This window comes from Tauraco erythrolophus, chromosome 20 (genome assembly GCF_009769465.1).
Source record: "Tauraco erythrolophus isolate bTauEry1 chromosome 20, bTauEry1.pri, whole genome shotgun sequence".
Lineage (NCBI taxonomy): Eukaryota > Metazoa > Chordata > Aves > Musophagiformes > Musophagidae > Tauraco > Tauraco erythrolophus.
Genome location: NC_141484.1, coordinates 13,814,111 through 13,833,797, shown reverse-complemented (window position 1 = coordinate 13,833,797; position 19,687 = coordinate 13,814,111). Strand labels below are relative to the sequence as shown.

General features: G+C 46.6%; 1 protein-coding gene across 2 annotated transcripts in view; it reads right to left on the bottom strand.

The window, feature by feature from the left end:
• Positions 1–19,687, bottom strand: part of GAS7 (growth arrest specific 7) — a 100,705-nt gene that overhangs the window by 34,796 nt on the left and 46,222 nt on the right. The window contains exons 3-4 of one of the 2 annotated variants that reach the window (XM_086624120.1): positions 4,098–4,169; positions 2,437–2,522 (exon numbers count right to left, since the gene is read on the bottom strand). In XM_086624120.1, the coding sequence (XP_086480246.1) occupies positions 2,437–2,522; positions 4,098–4,169 (158 nt within the window). Of the gene's footprint in view, positions 1–2,436; positions 2,523–4,088; positions 4,170–19,687 lie in introns of both variants that reach the window. The other variant, XM_086624119.1, reaches the window with a different exon arrangement.

Here is a 19,687-nt window from a genome sequence, read left to right as displayed (position 1 = left end):
CGCGCGGGGTGCCGGGCAGCGCTCGGGCGGCGGCCCGGAGCGCCGCGCTCCGCGGGGCTACAGCCCCAGGTGCCGCGTCCGGCTGCAGCCCCGGCGGCAGCACCGTGCCCAGCGCCGAACGCGCGCGGCTCCGCACGGGCCCGCTGCTGCGCCTTTCGTGGCCGCTGTGACAACCCGAACGGGCGTTTAGCTGCTCTCCAGGAAACCCTCAACAAGGCCTGGCCCCGCGCCCAGCGCAGTACAGCTCCGTGTTGTTCTCAGTTGTGGCTTTTCCCCCCTTGACCTGTTTCCAAGAGCTGTGGCTGAGCTTGCCTGAGGGACCTTGCCAGCGTTTGTTCGCATGATGGCTGCTACCCAGGTCTAAGAAAGCATCCTGGAGAATGCCTGGAAGCTGCTCTGCAGGAGACAGCCTGTGCCAAGAACAGACAAGGAGGCAGTCAAGGCAAAGCAGCTGGGGATGGCCCACGACAGGCAAGTAGGAGAGGGACTGGCCAAAGTGGTTTGAGAGTTGGAGGGTGTAGAGAACAGGTTCTTTCAACCAACAGTTTATGGTCAGATGTTTTCCTTACTAAGGACTCTTCTAAAGCAGCCACAGCTCCCAGGAAAAACAGGCTCTCAAGCGGGTGTGGACACAAGCTGCTCTTAGAATTAATGGCACCAGCAGCTAGTTACAGATTCAAAACCAGTTATAGGTTCAAAGCAGGAAAGAAGCCAGGACTTCAGTTTGGAAAACGTGCAACAAAAGAGCAATGGAAAAGAATCATGGAGGCTGTTGAAGTGAATGAGAAAAGTCATGAAAGGGATTGTTGTTAGTCTGATGGTTGAGTCAGTTGAACAAACCCATGCATAGCAGTGGAGCGCCCATATATCTCAGATGTTAATTTGACCAAAAAGATGGCTATAAACTTGAGTTAGACTCAGCACCATAAAAATGGAAAGTGGCAAATGTTGTTGCAAAGGAAGTTCTGGGAGAACTGTGACTTGTGTACTGAGCGAACTGCAAAAACGTTGTGAATCAGATACCTTGAGAAATGAGATTTACTGCACAAGGATTAATGTAACTTTTTTTAAAGGAGGTCACAGCCTGCAAGTTTATTCAGGTTCTCCAAGGGACTCACAGCAGACGTGTGGACAAGGGTGTCTGGTAATGCACAACATCAGTTTCTAAAATGCTTTTGACCTAGTTTAGGTGCGCACATGCTCTGCCTCCAGCCTGCGCAAACAGGTCAGAGAAGCAGCAGCATGGGACGGTTAAGTGCGAGGTGTTTGATGTGGTTGCGGAAGGAACAGGGAGTCCAAAGTGCTGGACTGTATCATGGGAGATGCCATGAATCCACTGATGGACATGCAAAACCAGAAACACTTAATTAGCTGAAAAAGCACACATGAGGGCAAGGCTGAAGGTCACTACCTAGGAGGCAGTGGGCCAGAAAGTGGGTTGAGGCAAAGACAGACAGTGGGCAAACAACACAAAATTTAGACCAAGAAATAGGAAACATCAGAGGGACACTGAGAGCAACAGGCAACCCAGGTCAGCACGGTAGCAGCACCCAAATCAAACATGCGTTTCACTGGGAGTATTTAAGTAGCTGCACCACAGAAGAACCTATCGGTTAATATAGAAATGAAACAGAGAACTCAGGTCAGGTACCAGCAGGGGACAACCACCAGCAGGCGGGGAAGCACAACCCAACGGGAGTGCAACCCAACAGCTATTCAACTGTTGCTGTTTTGGCAGGGAGCGAGGAGTTCCATGGGAGGAGCTGGAAGATGGCCCTATGCTGCATCTGCAGACCTGAGGAGAAGACCATCCCAGGAACATGAAGTGGTGCAAGAAAAAGTGCAGGGGTATTTATGGAAAATTTAGACAAACAGGGGAGAACGGCTGTCCATGAGTCAGTGTCTTGAACACTAGCCTGGGGTGATCAGATGGGTGAGGCACCGACTATATAAGGCACAGAGGAGGGCCTGCAAAGGGACATGCAGGAATGGATGAAGTAATTGAGAAAAAAGCTTTGGACAAATTCTTTGTGAATACTGTCTTTGGGAGGGAAGGCTGGAGCTGCAAGAAAATACAATGAGATACAGACATGGGCAGATGTGCAAGTCCAGAGAGAGGACTGCTGGAGACAGGCCCAGGCTTCAGGCTGGAGCAACAGGAAAATCTGTAGGGTTGTTAATAGTGACTGAAGTGGCCTGGTGGATTTTTCAGAAAGGAGTGATAGGACAAAAAAATCCAAAGTATCTTGGCATTTTGTACTGTTTTAGCAGTTGGACACAAAGACTAACTATTCTAGATGGAACAAATCTGTCTGATCTGACAGTTTCTAAAAGAAAATGCCTCTTGATCTCTGCTCTGGGCAGATTCCTAAACTACTTAAGTGGAGAGCCATTTATTCTTGGATACCACGGTTTGGCTTTTTCCCCAGAACTTACCTGGTGGTCCCCACTGGCTTTTAGGAGGCTCATATGGCCAGAGTCGAGCTGGTGTACTGGGGTCCCAGAGATGTGATAGCCATTCACTGTAGGAACAGATGGAGAGTTAGCAGGCTTGCTGCCGGTAGCAAATGAATAATTGCACGTTTTAAAAACTAATCACATAATTGAATGTGCAGATATAAATCACAGTGCCTTTTTTGAGTCACCAGCGTTCACTGCCACTAGCCTAAGAAACTACAGGTGCTTTTCACCATCCCAACGTGCTGGCAATGTGACATGTTCGTTCCAACCCAGAAAGACCTCTGAACTGGACTCTACAGAGGCTCAGCCCATGGGCCCACTCCACCCTCAGGGTGGAGGCTCTTATCAGGAGTTATGACAGGAGTTACTGATCTGGAAAGAGCCAAAAAAGAGAGATCCTCAAACTTAAAACAGTTCCCATAGTGCCGTTTGGTAAAATTATGTGTTTGAAGAAGTAGGGTATGTAAAAAAGCACTGGTTTAATGGAGAAGGGCTTTTCATAGAATCATGGAATCACAGAATGGTTTGGGTTGGAAGGGACCTTAAAGATTGTCTAGTTCCAACCCTCCTGCCATGGGCAGGGACACCTTCCACTACACCAGGTTGCTCAAAGCCCCATCCAACCCGGCCTTGAATACTTCCAGGGATGGGGCAGCCACAACTTCTCTGGGCAACCTGTCCCAGTGTTTCACACCCTCATAGTGAAGAATTTCTTCTTTAGATGTAATCTAAGTCTACCCTCTTTCCGTTTAAATCCATTGCCCTTTGTCCTATTACCACATGCCCTTGCAGCAAGCCTTGTAAGATGTTTATGGTTCACATATACAGCTGTAGGGTGCTTTATTTTTGGAATATACAGAGCAAAGAATAACACTCAAAGTAGGATTAAAACAAGAGACACAACTACATCACAAATCTTCTGGTGACAACAAAACGTGCAATCTTCAAGCATACTGCCCACTCAGCTCTGCATCAGTTTGAAAGAGGGGCATCAGTTTGAAAAAAACTCAAAGACATCCTCTAGGCTGCATTATTTACAGTCAGCCGGCAGCAATGGCCTTTACATTTAGCACTTTTTATTCTAGAGTAATTATTTCTTTGCTTTGTTTTTCTGCAGCACCCGAAGCTTTTCAGTACAGTTACGCAGCTGATTCTCTGTTACTTGATTCCCTGCAACTTCAAGAGGTGAAGTGGTCAGCCTCATAGCTGCCACTTGCTAAAATGCTTCATTGTGCATGTGCTCTGCGTGGAAGAGATACAGCCAGCCCACGTTTCTTTGCAGGTTTTTGCTTCCCCTGCCCTGGCAGAAAGCAGGACTGGGAAAGGCAGCCTGTCCTTCCCTCCCAGAGCCGGCAGCCCCACTGGCTCACAGGGTCACCATCTGCCTCCATGCTCCGGGCAAGGAGCCATCTCAGCTCTGAGCAGACACTTCAGAGAACTGGACAGAAGATGCATCAGTAGCAGGCGAGATGTATCAGAAGGGAAAGCCCCACCACGTTTACTCTGCTGCAGTCACACAAGTCTGTACATTAAATGTACATCCCTCACAATCAGAGCATTTTCCTTCACTCTGCTGAATGGTGGAGAAGCAGATTTAGCCTGTGCAGTAGTCAGGCACAGCATCAAACAAACAGTACCTGCAGAACTCTTCTGCGACACAGGGCTCTTTGGAGTCCCAGGCACACTGCTTGGCCGCTCCCAGGTCGTTTCTGTTGAAGGCAAGCATCAACGTAAGGGTGATGGAGGCCTTGCACACGCATCAGGTATGTCTATTCCACATGTACAAATGGGCCTGACCCGCAGTGTTCTCTGAACCAGGTTCTCACCCTGTGAGGAAGGTGCCGGTGCCTCCCTACACTCCCCATCTTCTCGCATCTCTTTCTGCCAGACCCTGGTCCCTTGGCAGCTGGCTGAGATGGGTAGAAACAGAGCAGATGGGGGTTGCATCCCTGGTTCTTCCAGTGGAGGTCTGCCCCAGGACAAGAAAGCAGGGATGCAGCTGTACACACGGATCACTGTAAGCTGCTGCCGTGATCTGGGATCTGCACAGACTCTTTCCAAGTGTAGGTAAATCAAGCCCAGCGCGAGATCCTGCCTGCAGCCCGCTGCGGACACGGAGCTGCGGCACAGCCAGTCGTTGCCCTCACTCTGGGAACATGGGCCAAGCACTGGCAGTGCCTTTGCCCCTGCTCTCTGCATGAAAGGCAGCTGTGAATGACTCAAAGATGTGGTTTTAGTGACATATACACAGACCATAGCTTTTTTTTTTCCCCTTAAAAAAAGTATTTCCCTGGCAAATTTCCTTTTTTCCACTTAGGTCCTTTAGCCACTGGGATATGCACATGCATGTCACACCAGTTTTGACACTCAAAAGACTGCTGCTGCTTTTCCCCTCTCAGTTTCCTCTGTAGTTTGACCATTCTGCTCATTTTCTCAGCAAACAGAAAGTTATTTTTGACCACATGCTAAATACAGAAGATTTAATTGCAAAACTCTGTAAAAGTTGCAAACAGCAGATAGTGGAGTCAGAACAGCAACTTCTGCAGAAGTCTAGCTAGAGAGCCCATGCCAGCATTCCTTTTGAATAAACATATTGGTACCAAATCAAATAAATAATACGGACTGCTTGCCAATATCAAATAAGAAAATAAGCAAGTTAGTGTATTGAAGTGAAAGGATTACTTTTGCCACTTTGCTTGAAACTGTTATTCCCAAAATCCCAACCAACAGCCACCTAACCCTGCCAAAGCCTGAAATTCTGCACCTCTTTCAATATTCTGGATGCACATGGTCAAGTGGAGCAGGATGGGCTGAGAGAGCCCGTGGGCATAACAGTTAGGGGCTGGCAGTCAGCACTTCCACCAGGGCACTGAGGCCTTCTGTCCTGGGCAAGTGCTCATGTGAGCACCAAACAGGGTGCTAACATGCTTCAAGAACCATAAAAGGCCTATGGGTAAAGAAGGGAGTGCTGTTTTATCTGCCTTTACGCATACATGCATGCACATATACACACATACAGATGTCCTCAAGGGTTGCATTAGGTTCCTCACTTCAGGAAAGGACTAAGGATTATGGATTTCAAATGGGGGAACGTGCCGTCCCCCACACCTGTGATGCCCAAATGCTTGAGACACATGGCCTGCTTCCCCCTCTCTCCTCTTCTCCCCAAGCCTCAGCACGCTTTTGCTTGCACGGAAAAATACTTTGAGCTTTTTTTTTCCTTGCAAGAGCAAAACTTGGTGGACTAGAAGCTTTGATGAATCATGGAGAAATATTTAAATTTTATTCAGCTTTTTGTCAATTGGGTGGTAAGTAAATAAATTCTATACTAGGTCAGTGAGGAAGAATTGGAACGCATTTTAACTAAACAGAAGGAAAATCAAATGCTAAGAGTTTTATGAGTCAGCTTATCTTGGCTTAAAATACACAAGTGAATGGTTGAAAAAAGACAAATTCTAATTTACATTTACTGAAATGTAAAGGTAAACAATAGAATATGCCACCCATGTTTCGGGTAGATTTTTTTCTTTTCCTAATGTAAATAGTTGATTAATGAATAATGTAAAAGTGAGTTGACTTGAAGACAAGTGTTTCAAATAATGGCTTTTAGAGATCTGGGTGGATGGACTGTGATGTCCACTCCTGCTATGCCCAAGCACAGTCAGTGGGGTAACATGTTTTTGTCAGAACTGTTTTTGATATTAGCAGTAAAAACAATTGCCTTCATATTTGGCTTGGGTTTTTTATGCGAGCATATCTGTGTACAGTATTTTTGCATTTTTGAGACCATACAGAGGAACATACCTAAAAACCTAACAAATATATTTGAAATGTAATTGATCGGTTAAAATTACCAGCTGCTTCTTGTAACTGGTCTCTGCTTTGCCTGCTAGCTGCTGCGGAGCTGGTGTGAAGGGGCCTCATTCTTCCCCTCGGCCACACAGAAAGCCCAGATGCATACCTTGAGGGCAGAAATTTTATACACGAACTAGCAGTGCCCAGTGATTAGCATATTTGTGAATACAATCCAAAACACTCAGTGTCTTGACAAATTTTCTAAAATAAAGTGATTATGGAGTTATGCACATTGAAAAATAAACCAAAAAATACTATAAAAATGCATAAAATAGAAATAACATCTTTTATTGGATAGGAAATGAGAAGAAGAAGAATGTTTTTAACCTCATTTTTTTTTTTTGAGTCCTAGGAGCAAAGAAAACCCACTTCTGTGCACAGAGTAACAGACTATTCCGCAGCCCGAGCGGGGACAGGAACTAAACTCCCTCAGGCCTGCACTGCTGTAATGCCATCTAGTGGAAGCATCTAAATTCACCAAAATAATGCTGTAAAATTACAAATTGCTCTGCAGCTTAGTCATGATTAAAGTGAATGGGTGTGTGTGTCATTTTTTCCACAACTAGAAAAGGCTTGGTGAGAGATAATCCCCTGTTTGACATAGCCAAGGCAGAGTCTTGTCTTGGAGTACCAAATGCAGCCTTTGATCCTGGTGCTTAGAAAACCTGACCACTTGTAACCCTGTGGTAAACCAGTGCTATTGGGAACAGTCAGTATCAGATAAGATTTTATATCCCACCCAATTTTCCGGAGAGGATGCTGGAGACAAGCTAAAACCTCTCACTCTGTGAGAGTGTAATTTGGCACTGAGAGACCAACCAACAAGTTCTGCCCTCCCTTATCAGCCACATGTTAATTATTCTATTTAGCCAATGAGGGGAAGGAATAATCAGTAGTCCTCTGGACTGCAAAGGACGTCTGTGAACAGAAAGAAGTCCTGCAGCCCTGGGAGACAGCTAGAAGTTAGTTACTAAACAGCAAAGCAGTAGAAAGACACTTGTTCAAACTGCAATGACGTAGTGACAGGAAAAATAGTTACAAGACCCAAGCGACACGTGCCAACAGAACCAAAGAGGGTTTTCACAGATGTGGTTAAACATTTCCTCCCAAAGGAAAGAGGAAATCTGTGGTGTTTAGGGGAAGAAAGTTCACTTTGCATCTGTTTGGCGGAATGAGAAATTGCATGATACGTCAGGCCTTCAGAGAGCCACACACTCTGGGACCTCATGTTAGTCAAGAAACACAGTTTCTGAGGACGTCCTGATGCAGACAATTTTTGTGATCAAAGTGTAGCAGCTGAAGAAGGCATTTTGTGTCCCTTCTCCATGAATCTACTAGTGCAGGTAAAAGCAGCTGCTTTCCAGTCTGAACATACAACATCAGCCAAACATCAGGGCTTTAGGGTCTGGCATAATCCCTCCTGAGTGGGCTTATATTGCTTTCAGGAGTGGATTTAGTACCTCTGCATGGTGTCAGGTGTAGTGCTATTTTAGGATCTAAATGCTCCATAATTTCATTGGCCAAACTACGAGAGCAGGGCAGAGCAAGCCAGAGGACGTCGGGGTGTGCTCACTGTGCAGGAACTCTGCCTGCTCTTGAGAATCTGTAGCAGCTACAGTGTGTCACCCAACTGCTGGTGCTATCTCACGTCTTTATAAATAGCCTTGAAGTTTGTTTTGCTTTTAACAGGAATAAATCTGTAATGCTGGGCAGCTCCAAACCCAGATTCTGCCCTGAAAAACGTGAAGCTGTGCAGGCTGCATAGGTCACTGACATGGATGAAGAACAGCAACAAAGCAGGTCCCTCCTCAACGACACAAGAAGAAACCCTGCAACCTTCTCTCAAGCTGTTCCTGAAAACATGCAGAATTAGAAGTGGTATTCACAGTAGTGTAGAACAGGCCCCATAGTCTCATCTCTTTTTTGGATTTGTTTTGCTCTTGCCAGTGGCACATAGGAATCACCCGTATGCGCAGACAGTTTGCAAACCTCCTAACCTTCCTTTGCTGCTCCACTGTATCTCCATAGGCTTTCAGCAAGGTTTGCTGCCTGTCCATGGCTCCCCAAAGTGCAAAGACTGGTTGGACCTGTGAGTCAACGGGAGTGCTAACAGCCCCGCTTTGGAAACAGGTTTAACTTTAACAGCGCAGTACTGCACTCCCCAGTCCAAACCTGGCTGCTTGAAGCCACCACGCTCCAGCTGGCTTTGCTGGAAGCAAACCTCACCTCCCCAGCCGAAAACAAAGTGCTATCAGCGCTCTTGCACCTTATTCTCCCATTTCTTACTAAGATCTTCCCCACGTCTGTGATGAATCAGAAAGGGTTTCATTTCTTGATATTGTATGTGGGAGAAAATAGCCCAAAGGAAAGGCAGGGGGAGGGTGTGGGTTTGTGCACGTAAGGAAGGGAAACCACCTGCGATGCCCTGAGACTGGAGTAAACCATTTAAAACTTTAGAAACAGAAGGAACGAGTGAATGAGAGTACAGCTAAATGGTTTCCTCCTGTGTCACAGAGGACATGTAGTGCAAGAAGGAATGAGGAGGTCTCACCTCTGCATCAGTTCACATAACCGACTCCCGGCCAGGAAGAACTGTCCTGGCTCTCCCCTCTTGACCTCCTGCAAAGTGGAGTTTAAGGACTCTCCTGATTCAGCACAGCAGCTCTTTCATCTTGGTGCTCCAATGTTTTAGTCCAGTGAGCCCTGCGGTACTGAACCCGATATGGGTCACCTGTAGCAACATCAGCGCAGAAGGCCCAACCAACCAGGCTGTGCATGAGCCTCTGCACTGCAACACAGCCCACTACACAGTGTCTTCTCATTGCATTGCGAGGTCACACTCCTCCATGGGCCTCCCAGGGCTCTGACCTTTGCTTCCATCCTCATACCTAATGAAAGAGTCACGAAAAGCAGGCAGAAGTGACAGATCCAAATCTCTCTGCACCTGCATGAAACATGAGACTCAGTCTCGCAAGTGCTGAAAGCAGAGCACCATGTAGTGCATGAGCAAACTCAGCAGGAGTTGCAGTGTAAGAACTGAAGTCCAGCTCGATCTGACACGCAGTTCAATAAAAAAGAGACTGAGGCTGTCACACAGCTTTAATCCTCGATCCCAAAACGGTGTCATAGAGACAGGCACCATCCAAGAGTTCTTGAAATCTTTTGTCCATGTGTTGAGGGTAGAGGTGCTTGTTGCTACCTCAACAGCATGGGAAAAGCTGCTGGCAATAGCTCTTAACTTGGTCTTTCAAAATGTTTCAAAATGAGCTCTGGGACCTGTACCATGCTCCTCCTTTTGCAAACACCATACGACGAAAGTGAGCCCTTCATTACAGGCTTAGTAGTGATAATGATGCTATTTCCAGCACTTTCTGAGACACACTTTGTTTTTCTAGGTTTTAGGCCACTTTACCAGGGCAGGTTTCTATACCACCATTTATAGGGCGTCCTGTGTCAGAGGGAAACTGTCACTAAAAAGTTTTATCTGTACGAGAAAAAAAACATAGTAAAAACACTCAACATCTCTTAGGTATCTCCACAGATGACTTATTATTTCAGCTGCAGTTCATAAGTTTACTTGGAGTAGGTGTTGACTGTAGCTGGTGAGGTATGAAAGAAAAACCTCAACTCACAGACTAAATCCTTCCAAGCTCCTTAACTGACTCAGAAAGATGGAAAAATATTAAACAGAGGAATCATAGAATCATAGAATGGTTAGGGTTGGAAGGGACCTCAAAGATCATCTAGTTTCAACCCCCCTGCCATGGGCAGGGAAATCCTCCACTACACCAGGTTGCCCAAAGCCTCATCCAACCTGGCCTTGAACACTGCCAGGGATGGGGCAGCCACAACTTCTCTGGGCAACCTGTTCCAGTGCCTCACCACCCTCAATGTAAAAAATTTCTTCCTTATATCTAACCTAAATCTCCCCTCTTTCAGTTTAAATCCATTGTCCCTTGTCCTATCACTACACGCCCTTGTAAAAAGTCCCTCTCCAGCTTTCCTGTAGGCCCCCTTTAGGTACTGGAAAGCTGCTATAAGAAGTATTAGAGTAGGTCATGGTTATACTCCTTTCATCCACTGATCTGTCACTTCAGGCCTAGCAAGGACTTCAGAGGAGGCAAGAATTTTCTGCAAGTGGTGAACTTCCTCACTGCTTTCCAGCATAGCAGTACTGGTTGTCTTCAAGGAGAGAGCCCCTCTAATGCATCTGGCTTTGCTGAGCCCCAGGCTGGCACGCATGCTCCGGCTCTGAGGGACGCAACAAGGTGTGCTGGGCAGGAGCTCCAGGAACACGCCAGTCTAGCCGAACTACTGGGTCACCTCTTTCAAAGAAATGACATGCTTTCAGCCCACTTTGAGGTTGCTTTCTAACCAAGCAAAGATAAAATAAGTCTTGTTTATTCTCTGCAAACAAAGAGTTTACGATTGGTAAAGGTTGGAGGTAAAGTTGGAAAATGACCAACTGTTATCAATAGCCTTAGTGCCACCTTTCGCCAGATTCATTCCAGGCTGTGCTTGAGCTGCCAGGATGGATCTCGTATGCATTTCCTCTGGAGAACTGGCCACTCTCTGTATTCACCCAGTTTCCTTCTCCACTCACAACAGCATCAGTGAAAATACAAACATCACTGTGTGATTGCAGGGTAGAAAATTCTCACCTTCCCATTACCCAGTGAAAGGGAGCATTATTAACATTGCTTTCATATTCTTGATTAAGGTCTGGCTTACAATGGTGCAGCAGGGAGGTTTCCTTTGCACCTGACGCTTCTTAATTTAATCCTTTTTATGTGCTTCACAATGCTTAAAAATTATGTGTCTTAGGAAAGAATAGTTGGGCTGGTGACATGCTAATGCCACAGCGTGCTCAGCTCTCGGACTGCACAGAAGCTATGAGACATAAATGTAATTAATTATGTATTTTAGGATGGAGAACTTCCAAACATGCATAAGTTCCTTTGTGGGTATTCTCTGACCCAGTGGGTGTCGCACACAAGATGACCACAACCACTGTAACCATCTCTCACCTGCCCATGTTGTGCCAGGCACTGTTCATAACAGCAGCCTACAGACAAGGCATAAGGAGGACAAAGATTGGTGGAGTTTCCAGCTGTGGATTCCAATGGGGCTTAGACATGTCAGCACTTAACCACTCAGACTGGGATGTTTTAGCGGATAGTGGTTTGGCGCCCTGGGAAGTTTACTTGCAAGACAAAGACAGCACCATGTTGGATGGAAAGAACCCAGCTGCTCACTGGCCATAGGATGTTTAAGGTCCCCAAGCACTAGGTTTGCAAGGGAAATGCAGTGTGTTTGTGGTGCTGAGTTTTCAGCTACTGTTTGGGCGCTGTCTAGAAAAGCACCATCTGTCATTTCTGCTCTTCCTGGGGTCAGTAGGCAGGCTGCAGGTTGCACTGGTTGCACAGCTGGATCAGAGACTTGCTTGGAGTTAGGAACTTCAGTGGAAGAGAGGTGAAGGGCAGGAAAGGGTACCCAGGAGAACAGAAACAGAAAAGCTGGCTGGTGGTACCAGGAGGATACTAAGTAATACACATTTTTTCAGGCAGATCAAGAAAATTTTCCTAAAACTCCAAGTGCTGGACTTAAGATTCCTTTCAAGGAAATTACCACTTGCAGCTACACATTTCAGGACTGCCTGAAAGTCCAAGCCCCAGAACTTACTGTTGCAGGTGGCGTTTTACTAATGATGTTTGTGACAATTAGAATATTTGGACCTTAATTAGGATCAAGATAACATGAAAGCAGAATTCCTGCTTTCCAGGAGACAGAAAGCTGTTCAGTAAATGGGAAGGACGTAACAGCACAGACAAGAAAAGCCTAGAAATAAGGACCATGTAAGGCTTACCTCATCTGAGAATGCAAGATGGCAGCAAGCCACATGCACACTTGTGTCATAAGCCAACTTTAATGTGATGGACAAGGTAGCTGGAGTGCTATTGTTTGACTAATGCAAGAGGTATTACAGCTGCAACACATCAGGGAATTTCTTCAGCGTAATCAAATATTTTTGTGCTGAATCTACCGCCCACGCGCAGTTGTAAACCACTCCCAACGACACTGAGCAACCGCACGGTTAACCACACAGTAGCTGTGCGTTCTGGGCACATGGCACTTTCGAACTCAGCGTGACAGTGGTATCCTGGGGCTCCCCTTTCAGAAAACACACCAAGGCCACCCTTGCCAAGCAGCCTGCAAACTTTTTTTTGGCCACGTTCTCTTACAGTCCAGGTTATGTGCAGTATCATCTGCTCTGCCGGCACCATTCGGGCGATGGCTTACAACGGTCTCACATCTGCAAAGAGGATTAACAGCATGTCAAAGCAGAGGAGATTGCTCACTCCAGTTTTCTTAAAAATGGGTAAGTATTGTCCGTGCACAGAAGGTGGTTTTAAGAGGCTATGCAAAGCACCTTTCAGAGACTGGATAGCATCTCCACCCTCCCACCCTGACTGCTTCTCACCTTCTCTGCCCCTTCATTTACCCGTCTTGCTCTACGTCTTTATGTCCTTCCCCATCACTTGTGCCCAGAGTCATGCCTCCTCGTTTGCCATCACAACACAGAACTAAAATCTAAAATTATTATTAATAAGAAAATGTCATACTAGGGAATTACTTCGGAAATACACATTTGTTTCAGATGATGTCAGTGTAGTCCTGGGAAAGGGGAGAGGCTCAGCCCTAGTAAGCTGCATGAAGTTGTCAACAGTCCTGACACTGCCTGACCTGAACACGACGCAGTGTAAAGACGTGCAGGCAGGGGAGAGCAGTGCTCTTCTCCTTGCTTTGGGTTCCGAAAATGCTAGCGAGAAGCCTGCTGCCAACCCCCAGAACAGCAACAAGTAAATAAATGTAGTTATTTCACAGTGACTGTCAGGCAGGAGATATCCAAGGCAGAAATTATTTCTCCTTACCTGCACCTGCCTCCAAAACACCCACAGGTTGTCCAGATGTGCTCAGGGTTGAATGTAAGCGTCAGCACTCTGTCTATTTGCCCTCTCTCCCAGACAGAGTTTCTTCCTATCCACAGCCTTCCTATCAGCTCATACATGTGACAGGTTTTGAAAGCTTCACGCACAGTGATTTTGCAACCCAGACCAGCCTGAGGACATTCATTTCTTGAAATTCCAGCAGAACAACAGAGCTTCTTGCTGACTTGCTGGGATGGTACCTGCCCTGGGGAGGGCATGGAGAGGGCCACCCCTGTATAAAGCCAGGTACAGGCATCTCAGCCAGTGGTGAGATGGACACAGGCCAGAGGGGCCAAGAAAGGCCTACAGCACTTCACATAAACACTTCCTGGCTTTTCTTCAGTAAGACCACACACAACACCCCCTCACCTGAGTCACAGACAGAGGTGGAGGAGTGTTCATGAAGCACTGGGATATTTATCAAGCCGGGACTTGAGCCAGCTCACTTGAAATACAAAGGCCACAAGACAACTGGTGGTTTCTGGAGGCCTTATTTCATTTTTCTTCACACAGGTCAACACCAGAGCTGACCGTGAGCGCAAGGAAAGTGCGGATGGACAGCTGGCCTCAAGGGATGGAGTCCACCGCTGTTTGCTGAGGTAAAACCAACAAAAAGGGCAGTGCAGTTCTGGTGAGGAAGAAATGAAAAAAAAAAGCCCATGTTTATATTTTTTCTGAAGCAAATATGGGCATTCAATAGGCAGTCAGACTGGTTCAGAAAAAGCATGGGAGCTGTGCACGAGGGTGTTTTACACTCTCTCCACTCTCTCTACGCCTTTTTCTCCCCTTGTCTGCAAACAGGATCCCTCAACCCATCCATCTTGGGATGTACAGACCCCCTTCACCCTCAGTCTGGCAGCTGCCACCACCTCCAGCTGCCAATGCCCCCCGCACCCACAGAAGCAGAAGCAGAAGCAGAAGCAGCCATCCCGACAGAGCCCTCCGGGCACGAGAGGGGTGGGCTGCACACCCTGCTCTCCCCATCCAGAGTCACAAGCACCACTGCTGCAGCTCAGGCTTCCTCTGCAGGGCAGCAGGAGCTTCAGGAGACAGAGACAAGAGATTTGGGCTGCCTATACACTTCAAACAGCCAATTCCTCTTCCCTTGGCACACACATGGGCTGAGCACATGTCCCAGAGGGCTTATGGTAGTGCAAGGGGCTGCGTGCCTGAGGGTAGTACTGCTGAGGCTGGAGAAACTGGGGAAGCATGAGCACAGAGATAGCCAGACACTGGCTAGGAGGAGATTTTTACCTCTCAAACTTGATGGGTAAAACAATCCGAGGCATGGTAGTATTGTTCAAGGACACAGGGGTAGAGTGCTGAGGAACAGTCAATTCTGCAGGTCTGGGAAGGACCTTCTCACCCTCAGAGAGTTACTTCTTAGAGTAACCACTGGTCTCCCATTCATTGCTCCAACAGTAGAAAAATTATTTCCCCTCCATCTGCTGAATCAAACCTATGAGTACTGTACACATAAACATAGTTTCTTCAGCTCAGACCTAGTACTTTCTAACACGTAGAAAAGCTTTTTGTGGGGCTTACAGCTCTGGCCAGCTCTAAGCCATATGCTGTGGCTTCCTTGAATGAGGCAAAGTGTGCAATGGAGAAGGTGTTTTCCTCCTGAAGTTCTGCTTGCAGAGCCTGCCTCTCAGTTCCACTGCCTTCCTGCCAGCCCCCATGTGCCCTCCTAGGTTCTCCTTGGAACTAGTACAGTGAAGATACCTAAAGACATATTTATTTCCTCAACCGTTGCTAAGCCAACAGGTCGTATTTCTGATATTTCTGATATTATTTCTGATATTTCATAAATCTGTCAAGGCTTCCTGCCCCTGGATATATATTTTTGCCCTGGTCTGATTTACAGAGCTGTTGGCCTTCCAGCTCCTGTTATTCAAGCAGGAATATTGCAGCTTTTCAGACACTGAATCTTCCCCAGAGTGCTGGTGCTCTGAAGTGTGAGTACACGTGCCGATGTGTGTTTGAGTGCATGCACGGACACACCTGGGTATTTGCAATAGCTGTAGGAACTAAGTGCAGAAATGAGGTGCAGCATTTTACAGATGTCCTAATTCATCCTACGCATTGTTGGGGAAGAAAGCCAGGGCAGATATTTTGGGTGTGAAGGGAGGTGTGCTCACCATAGGACCTGACGGGAAGAGACTTTTGCTGTGCAGCCCTCTCTGTGCCTGCTGACACCATCATGGCTGCATTCTGCTATGGGAATAGTAAAGGGCAGCAATCCCATGCAAGGAAACTGAGGACAGTTTTTAAGTTCCACTTCAGTTCTAGGCTGTAAGCTCAGGTCCCCGATGAGATTCACTACAGCCAGCTTTACCTGTCTGTGGAGTTGGTACTGTCACTGAAGCTCTCCTTAGACTCAGTGAAGAGAGACTGGCACTTACAGGGTGTAGCTCACATTAGCTATTTTAGACACCTACATCCGGAAGACAATTGAGAAGTAAAGGCAATTATTTCTTTTCATAGATAAATGGTGAGACTGGAAGATCCCACACAAATGGAGTTGTTCACCCTGCAGATGGTACCTTGTCAGATGAATCAAACTCTGCCCTGCTCAGACAGAGAAATTTAGTATCCAGCAAGTAGAATTTGGTGTTCATTTTTATCATTTGTCTCATACAGGAAAACATGTGAGGTGCCTGTGGAAGTGCTTCTGTGATTAAGCTGTTAGTTTAATTTCAGGAGATGTGCAAACTGAGTGTCACATGTCAAGGAAGAATACTAGATTCAGCTTACTTCATTTGCAAGAAAGTTTGACTGTTCTCTAGAATAAGGAAAGGCATTCTAGAATAAGGAGAAGTTGTGGATGCCTCATCCCTGGAAGTGTTCAAGGCCAGGTTGGATGAGGCTTTGAGCAACCTGGTGTAGTGGAGAGTGTCCCTGCCCATGGCAGGGGGGTTGGAACTAGATGATCTTTGAGGTCCCTTCCAACCTAAACCATTCTATGATTCTAACATGTGCTTAACCCTCCAAATCCCAGGAGAGGTATCCTAACTGTCCTTCCAGACAGCACAGGACTCCTTGCAGAGTTAATGATGCAAAATAAGGACCATGACTGCTACAGAGAAAGGTCTTCCAGGCCTTTTAGAGTGGCTTGCCATCTCTCTCCTCTTATATTTTGACATGACAAGCTTGGATGTCTCTAGATGTTGTGCAAAATAGATGCCAGGTATCCTAACTGCAATGTAATTGATGCAGACTCTATCTTCCTACAGCAGGCCATACTGTCAAAACAAATTTCAGGTATACAGAAATTCTCTTGGGCTTCATTCTGCAGACCTTTTACAGGTCAGAAGCCTTTAAAATGGTTTCAGGATTAAAGCCAACCAGTTTCAAAGGCTGATAAATGTGGAGTATTTATCTGGTTGGGCAATCAAGTGGAGATAGACAGGAATGTGCTGTCTTTGTCGGCAGGCTGAATCACCTGTGGAAATCTGTTTGTTCCACACAGAATCACCTCAATTCTTTCATTACAGATTTTTCTAACAACTTTTTTCCACATAAGAACGCGCTCTCATAATTTTTTTGTCTTTCCAGTTAAGAACCAATTTCCTTGTGTTTTCCACATAAAGACAAGAAAAATTCGATCACACAGCACCACACATGGTGGAAATAGTATTACGGCCAGATAAGATGTATGGTAGCACAGGCAGATAATCAGAATGTGGAAGGACACTAACCACTGGAAAGAGCTGACAATAACATTAATGCCTCACAATGGGGGAGGATTCTGTTGCATTTTGAAGGCTTAGAAGAATCAAGATGTTACTTGCCTCTAAAATCCCATTTCCCCTCCGCAGAAATGGGAATGCATACTTGAGTTCCCATCTCTGACTAGCTCAAGCACCAAGAGCACAAACCTATTTAATCCAAAAAAAGACTTCTGCACCATGCGAGGAAAGAAGCAAATGGTGAAGCAGAGAAGGTGCGGTGCCAGGCATGTTTAAAAAGGCAATTTGTTGGATGGACCAGTCACCCAACACCTCCTGTTTTCAGGAGGAGGGAGAAGAACTACGCAAAAGGTTCAGCTGGGGAACAGCACAGAGCCTCACTGCACCAAAACTTGCATCGCTTTTGCTTGCTGACCTTCTTCAAAAGCCGTGTCCTCTCCCTGCTCCCAGCAGTGCACCCATCCCAGCACACTGACTGCATAGTGCGGAGCCCACCAGCTGCTGCTGCTCCGCACACCACTGGCTAAGCCTGCCTTTCCCTGGGGAGCAAGAGGGCAGGACTCCCCCAGGAGGAGCAGGATCTGTCCCAAAGCACAGTGTGAAGATTCAGCACAGGTGCATATGGGTACACATGAAATGAAGCACAGTAAATGTTCCTCTGAACTCATACTAAGATTCTTTGACTTTAACGACCAGAAAAATCAAACCAGCAGTTGAGTGACAACAGCTTAGTTAGATGTGACATATGTAAAAACTGGGGAAACACAAAGGTACCAAATAAAGAACAACTCCCATGTTAGTCCCAGGCATTCGTCATCCTTCACATTGATAAATATTTTTCACATAGGTTTTGCTTTACAGAATGAAAAAACAGGCCTGACAGGCTTTTCAGGAAGTCATTTTTTCTCTGCTGTGCACGGTTTTGTGTAACCTGCTCCTAGAGACCTCCAGTGACACACTCCTAGGCAATTCCCTACTCCCACATTTTACTACCTTAGAGAGCTAGGAAGAGTTAGAGTTGTCCTCGTCGTAACTGAAGTGTGTTACTGTGACTTCTAGTCAGGACAGGAACTGCAAACAGTCTTCTCTGCAACAGCATTTTATGTGCTTGAAGCCTACTTTCTTTTTCCCATCCATGTCTTTGCTTTCTTAGGGCAGATACCCAGATATTTGCTCATAGGACGTGTTTTCCACATCTTCCATCATTCTTGCTACTTTCTTCTAGGCTTTATCCAACTGGCTCACAGCTTTCTTGATGTGTAGAGCCCGAACAGGTTAAAATATCCCAGCTGAGGCTTTATAGTTTCCTTGCAAAATTGGAGGCTCACTACATGCCTCACAGACAACATTCCTATTTACACAATGGAAAATACTGGCTGGTTTGGTACTAGCACAACTCTGCTGGCTCACACTCAGGTTTAGATCTTCCAGAGCCCCTACATCTTTGTCTGTAAACCGCTCTATTGCCTGTCTTTGTCACTTAATTACTTTTGGTGAAATCTCCAATCTGAAGTGCATCTTTACTGAGCAGCATTCTACTCTTCCAGTGCGTGCCCTCAGCTGCAGGATGATTGCGAATTCTGAGCCCGTCCTGTGCGGCACAACATGTTCTCTCCCAGATCCAGTTAAAGTTAACATTTGAATAAGTACTCTCAATGTCAATATGCCATTCATTACTGGAAATACTGACAAGAACAAAGCCTCGGGCAGATGCCTGCAGGATTTCCTTCAGACCAAACTTCCCTTTGACAAGAGACCATTGATTACCATGCTTTAAGTATGATCTGCCAAATAGTTTTGCACCATCTTACTTTAATTTAACTGCGGTCCCCTTTCCCTCTAGCCAGCTTTCAAGCCTTTGGTGCTTTTAAGACCTGTTTTCCTGTAAAGGAGCTGCCTTTCCTGCATGCAGGGTCTCTGTGCACACATCTGCCCTGCCTGGAGGCCACATAGATGTTTAGCCACAATCCTGCCACCTGAGAGAGCACATACTTTGTCCAACCACTACTTGTCACCGATGAAAGTGCCAAAACTGCCATGAACCTGCCAAGAAAGCCTGCTCTTGCTAGCACCCACATTCAGAAAGGCAGCGCTCCCCCCAGCAGCCCCAGAGCAGGGTGGGGGAATGTTGTGCTCTGACCCCAGCCAGGGCTCAGCCACAGCCCTGAGCTTGGTGAATACCCCCACCCTGCTCTCGAGTACACCTCCCACTGACTGACAGGGCAACTGGTTGGGCACACAGGACAGCTGGAGTGCTGCAAGAGAAGGACATGCCACTCAGAGGATGTCCAAATACAACATTTAAAAGAACAGACAGTGAACCCAATGCCTGGAGCTTCCACATATGCTTAGCATGCAGCTGAGATAAGCGACTGTCTTCTGCCTCATGCACGACAGACATACGATGGACGGGACAACCAAAGGGAGGATGCATGATAGCAATGCCTAAGGGATGTGTTGCATGTATAAAAAGAAGGCAGGACCACGTATTTGTGAGCTACAGGAGACGTTCCAGAGCACTGTTCAACCAAAGACACAGTGCTACATTTGGTACCTAGTGTCAGCCCTGGAGGAAAAACCACAATGCAGCACTCCAGCACTTAGCTGAGTTTAGTGGCAGGCCAAGTCTGGGTACCTCTGGACTCCAGAAGAGGTGGGATCAGAGACAGCTCCTGCAGCAGTACACCCTTG